The 6106-nt window shown below is 32.5% G+C and overlaps 1 protein-coding gene across 1 annotated transcript; it reads right to left on the bottom strand.

Moving 5' to 3' along the window:
- Positions 1 to 665: 665 nt before the first annotated feature.
- Positions 666 to 5437, bottom strand: LOC131059555 (putative 12-oxophytodienoate reductase 11). The gene is made up of 5 exons (XM_057992652.2): positions 5155 to 5437; positions 4392 to 4532; positions 3867 to 3997; positions 3531 to 3713; positions 666 to 1342 (listed from the first exon to the last, which is right to left on the bottom strand). The coding sequence occupies exons 1-5, from the start codon at positions 5220 to 5222 to the stop codon at positions 666 to 668; spliced, it is 1200 nt and encodes a 399-aa protein (XP_057848635.2). The 5' UTR covers positions 5223 to 5437.
- Between the last annotated feature and the right edge of the window lie 669 nt (positions 5438 to 6106).

The following is a 6106-nucleotide window of genomic DNA, read 5'->3' as shown; positions in this document are numbered from 1 at the left end:
ACCTTAGATCTAATATTTGGACAATTATTATTCTAGTTTTGTGTTTTCTTTATATCTTTTCTAAGCTTATCCTTTATCTTTAATATTGGTTTTGTCTTTGTATATTAAATTCTTTTTTGTGATTATTGACTTATGAGAATTGAAAAGAAGTGTAAGAATCATACAAAAAGTTGCCACAAAATTTTTAAAAGATTTTAGAAAACTTATCAAAATCACTACTTATCCATGCACAAGCTTGAGACATCTTTGAACCATTGGTACGACTGACCTCACCCGTTCCCAAAATATACCTCAAGGAACATCTAAATTCACTAGGGACCTTTTAGCACCATTTCTAAACCTTTCTATTTCATCAACTTTCATGAATTTAATCATATTAAGACTATTTAATGTAATCTCAATATTATTAATTTGATTGACTTACATTCTTAACAAATAATATTTCCTAGTTTCTAATGACATGGCATACAAGTTCAAAGTAGATGTAAGATCGCCCATGATGATTGCTTTTGTTATTGGGATTCTCATTTCCTATAAATTCTTTCCATCAGTTATGAAATCCAATGACACATTCTCACAAGTTCAATGTACACACACAATCACATTTAACAAACACAATGGCATTCAAAATTGATTTACTTGAGGAAAAAACGTTACAATACATATCACAGAGCAGATCTCAAGCACAAGGAGCCCTCATTGCTTATCATCTTTGATCTTTGCCTACCTCGCTTATCATCTTCCAGATAGAGAAAAGGATAATCAGTGTACCCAACAACCTGATCATGAGTATAAAAAGTAGCCCTATCATACTTATTGAGTTTCACAGCTCCAAGCCTGAATCTCCAAGGAAGATCAGGATTGGAAATAAACAAACGACCATAAGATATCAGATCAGCTTCCCCATTTCGAATTGCAGCCATTCCAGATTCTCTGGTATAACCCCCAGTGCTCATGAGCGTGCCTTTGTATGCGTTTCTCATCAGAGAATGACAGTCATGGAAGCTCGGAAGGTCCTCCTTTTTAACTTTACGTGCATTGTATCGGGGCTGCGTAAGATGCATGTAACAGAGCCCGAAATGGTTGAGTTTGGCCGCTAGGTACAGCCCTAATGCCATTGGATCAGAGTCTAAGGCGTCCAGATGGTCCACTACTGGAGATATTCTTATTGCTGTTCTTTCCGTACCAATTTCTTCTGTAACTGCACTAAGTATTTCTAATGCAAAACGGCACCTGTTTTCGATCGATCCGCCATACTCGTCCATTCTGTCGTTTATTTTGTTTTTCATGAACTGGTCGATCAGATAGCCGTGACCTGCGTGGATTTCGACGCCGTCGAAACCTGTGAGAAAAATCCTGTCAGATGATTAGTTTCTAAACAATAAAAAAAATAAAAATTCGGCCATCCGGTCATGGAGCATATCATAATGTTTGATTTGAAATGTTGATGACAAAAAAATTACATCAGTCTTATGGAGAAGAGAGAACACTGATTATTATGGACTGTGGAAATTTCATGAGTAAAATTCATGTTCTGTCAATTTTCATAGTAAGCTTTGAAAAATTAAAACAAGGTAGTATTATTAAGTAGGTAGTCTTTTCGTAGTAAGTTATGTGGTGTTTATTGAATTATTGGTTAACAATCAGAGATATGGATGGATAGAGGTGGATTTTTTAATGGATTCTTGATTTTTATATGAAATTAATAGGGTTAGGTTATGACATACAATCTTGTATGATGTATCATAACGATTCAATAATATAGTTTTTGGGTCAAATTTGTTGACCTATACATTATGAATATTGGTTTATATGCATAATTTTGGAGTCAAACTCATTGACTTGTGTTATTAATAGTGATTCACAAGATACCATATCTTATGAATATAAATGATCCACCTAACACCAATTGCATCTAGATGATACTCTTAAGAATGAAGTAAAGGACTTTCTTAGAAGTCATTAGTCACAATACTATTCCAACTCCAATAAATTTAATAATGGAGTTTCTACCAATAGAATAATATAAATCAAGTGAACTTGATCTTAGAAAAATTCCATGATTAAATATACTTGAATTAAAGTAATAGTAAGACAGAAGAACCAAAATTGACTAAAAATTATATGATTAAACTTATGATAAAATATTATAAAATATATCTATTTATTATTATTCTTACAACTTAAGAGAATTATACTATATTTATATTTTTTAATATTCTTTAATTTAATTAAAAATTGCAAAACTGAAAAATTCATACAATTTTCTATCAAAATCTTTATTAAATTTTGCAACAGACAATGAAAATATGATATCTTTCCTCGTGGAATGGATCTAAATTTAGTTTATTGTAACTCAATGAAGACTAGATTAAATTTTCTATTAAATATGTGAGCAGCCATTGCAACATGATGGCTACTCATGCTTTACAAAGATTTTTAAAGAAATAGAGCAAAGTGGAACCGCTGGATTGGAATTTTTATAACATTTAAAGATGGAGTCAAGCAGCAGCACAAAACATGCGGTATAATTCAGTTATGATCAATGAAATATAGAATGCTATACGGGCTTCATAGCCTTTATTGGACTTTAACTTATTCTTGTATTTCTGACCTAGTCTTAGCTGGACTTTATCATCAAAATTTTTAAAATGTATCAACAACAAATGTTTTTTATTAATAAGAACTTAAATTATATGAATAAACGCGTTGTTAGATTTTGACATATCTGCAGTTAATACATTTTTTATTTTCCATTTAAATATATATAAATGAAGTGGTCCTGAAGTAAAAGAAATTGTGTTTTCACATGTCTGAAGTCAGTACACGTTAAATCTTCGAAACTTAGATGACTTTTATGCAGTGTTGAGAGAAAAATATAAAAAATAAATAAAAATTTTATAATTATTAAATCATGTGTAATGATCTAATCAGTAAATATATTATGTGATGATTATGTAATTTTTAAGTAATCTAAGTTATATTTTATGAATAGTGGTAAAAATTGGTTCTAATTATTGTATTTACATTATGTCTAGGAAGTTAATCGATTTTAGATTTTATTGTATAAAATTTAACTATATAATTGTAGGCTTGGTGGTTATTGTTGCTAAATTTTTTTATCATGTGACTACAAGCTTTCTTTAAATTTCTTTATTACAAAATATACTAGATCATCTCCAATTAAAGCTCTTAAAATTTTTGAAGTGCGTCTACCAACTTTTACGAATGTAAATAACTATAGAGCTATTAGGATACACCATAGTATGGATGGCTGGATGCTATATAACTGAGGTTTTGACTTCTCATCAATGAAGACTTCTCATCATTTGACGCAATTATATAATGAATACGATACATCCTCATAAATGAGAAATCAAAACTTTAATTATATAACATCCAACCATAAATATCACAATGCATTGCGATGATGAATATCACTTTACACATCACCTAGATAACTGAATATTAAGTAACTCTAATCTTAAAAATCAACTCAAAAAAAAGTAGAGTTAATCTTATAATCTGACCTGCAATCATGGCGTTTCTGGCTGCCTCCCGGAACTGTTGGACGATGACTTTAATTTCGGAGGTCGCAAGCGCCCTTGGAGTTGAATAATTCTCTAGTGTTCCGCCAAGCATTTGAATTTTCCAGTCATCTGAGATTTTTCTGCTGGTCGATGAAACTGGTGAATCTCCATTTGGTTGATAAACTGCAAGATTAGATTTCAGCATTAGGCAGAAAAAACTCAAGAAGTTAAAAAAGCAGCGATGATTATTGTGAAGTGAAGTAATTCGATGTTCAGTATGGAATTTGTTAAATATTATGATTATAGTTTGGAGAAAAATAATTTATAGATTTATACCTTTATGCGAGGCACGGCCGACGTGCCAGATTTGGCAGAAAATTATGCCACCTCTGGCGTGGACGGCGTCGACTACAGCTTTCCAGGCATGGATTTGTTCGTCGGTAAAAATTCCCGGTGAATGAGGAAACCTGAAAAAATATGAAATATTGCATATTGATATCATTATTGTTTGTCAATAACCTGTTCCAGTCTGTTTCTTGGTTTCAGAGTCTAATCATATAAAATATCAGTGATTATTAGTGGTAAAATACGAAACCCTTTATACAGTTGTATCTGAATATCCCGAAAAAAAAAAACAATTATGCACAGCCTGTGTTTAGTACATTCTGACGATGAAACTTGGACACTGCCATTCTCTACATAAAAGAGAGCAATTCATACAGTTTTCACATTGTTGTTAAAGCACCAAAATAAATAAATTATGTTATACAGATTTGAACTTTTCTCTGGATACCATTTTGTGTAAAAAATAACCACAGGTATGAAACTCTACATATATTATAAGAATAAGATTATATTTACCCAAATCCTCGGTCTCCAACAGAAACAGCCTCCGTGATTAGAAGCCCACCCGGTGTAGTTCTTTGTGAATAATATGTAACATGGGCAGGTTGAGGTATGGTATTCAATGCTCTGCACCTTGTCATTGGAGCCAGTACAACTCTGCACAATGGAACAGGACATTAATACAGAAATATGATGTTTTTATGATGTTTTTATATGTTGTGGTTATTCTGGTTTCAAAACGAATCTTTCGTACAATGTGATAGCGACGTGTTAGTCAATCGCAGCTGTTTATTGCAAAATCGACAGTGTAAAACGCGCAACTAACACAAACAATCTTGAAACCAAAATAGACACTTCTGTTTCTACAGACTATAATAGTTTTTAAACCAAAAAAATAAATAGATTAATGCTATAAAACCCATCTCCTAAAGACTCACTCACGAAACTTCCAGAAGACTGGAAATTTTGAGGCTTAGAACTCAAAAAAAAGAAATAGATTAATACTATAAAACCCATCTGCTAAAGACTCATGAAATCAGATAACCCAGAAGTGATTTACTAATACAAAGATTACATAAAATTATGAAACCCTAAATCTATACGATTTAGATTCACTTCTTTAGGTATGCTGTTATTCTCCATACAAAATGGTGTCATAAAAACATACAAATATGCATAACACACAGGAATAGCCGGAACCCTCTCTACTGGGTGATCTGATTATAAGGATGGGATGAGAAGCAGGGATAGATGAGTTCCATAAGAAAGTAGAACGCACCTGTGAGATAGATGGAATGGACCCATCTTAAAGGGAAACATCAAATCAGATCCTGTGCTCCCATTCATATTGAAATGACTTCTTTCTGATTGAAAGTAAAGAGATGTATACTGTTCTTTACGTAGGTCCCTCTTCCCCAAACAATCTTTAAGCTCTAAAGATTTTCTGTGTTTGTCTTGAATGTCTCGAAACTACTTATGCAGTCTTTGCAGGCACAAGTTCTGGTTGATTCTTTCTGCATAGCTGATCCATATATAGCTTACAAAGCATTGACCATTATTTATTCAAACATTAACTTTCTCAGGTCAACAGTGACCAGAGCGGACATTGTCCTGGTCTTATTTGTTTTCCATTAGAAAATTCTAATTTCCTTACTTTGTGGTGTTGATGGGCATTATAAAAACATCAGAGGAAACAGCACTGAAATACTTCAATTCACGGGAATCTTGCTTCATTTTTTTCACAAGCCATTTGGATTTTTCTATTTGGTTGATTCTTTAATGGGGAAACTAATCTCCAACTGAGATCATTTCACGTGCAGTGACTTAAAAGTAATCTGGTATATTTTAATTTGAATACTTCTGGTTTAAAGTCATAGTTAAATCTTTAATCTCTAAGTCTTGGAAATTCCCATATGTGGCATGTTTGAAACATGGCATGATCAGAAATATTTTAATGGCTTGATGGTGAAATGAAACCAGTTCACTTGGTGCCCTCCACATCTACATGCAATTCAAGGTCTGTATAAATATATGGCCATTCTGGCCTTTTGTGACTAGAGTTTATTCCAGGAGAATTTCCCCCCTTCACACTGGCTTTCTTTCAGTAGATATGCATGAAAGGAGCTTCCACTTAAGAAGCCTCTTGTGTATATTTTATCTTCATGATTAACGCTTACTTCTAGATGTAAGATGCACATAATTATTGAAATTGAATAATGTTTTGGAATAAT

The sequence above is a fragment of the Cryptomeria japonica genome, chromosome 9 (genome assembly GCF_030272615.1).
Source record: "Cryptomeria japonica chromosome 9, Sugi_1.0, whole genome shotgun sequence".
Taxonomy (NCBI): Eukaryota; Viridiplantae; Streptophyta; class Pinopsida; order Cupressales; family Cupressaceae; genus Cryptomeria; species Cryptomeria japonica.
The sequence above is the reverse complement of the archived record's forward strand: the minus strand, read 5'-3'. Positions and strand labels throughout refer to the sequence as shown.

Coding starts and splice junctions, on each gene's coding strand:
- LOC131059555 (XM_057992652.2), bottom strand. CDS start 5,222: ATGAATGGGAGCACAGGATCTGATTTGATGTTTCCCTTTAAGATGGGT. Junction 4,533..5,154: donor CCATTCCATCTATCTCACAG/GTGCGTTCTACT, acceptor TCCATTGTGCAG/AGTTGTACTGGCTCCAATGA. Junction 3,998..4,391: donor GTTGGAGACCGAGGATTTGG/GTAAATATAATC, acceptor ATATTTTTTCAG/GTTTCCTCATTCACCGGGAA.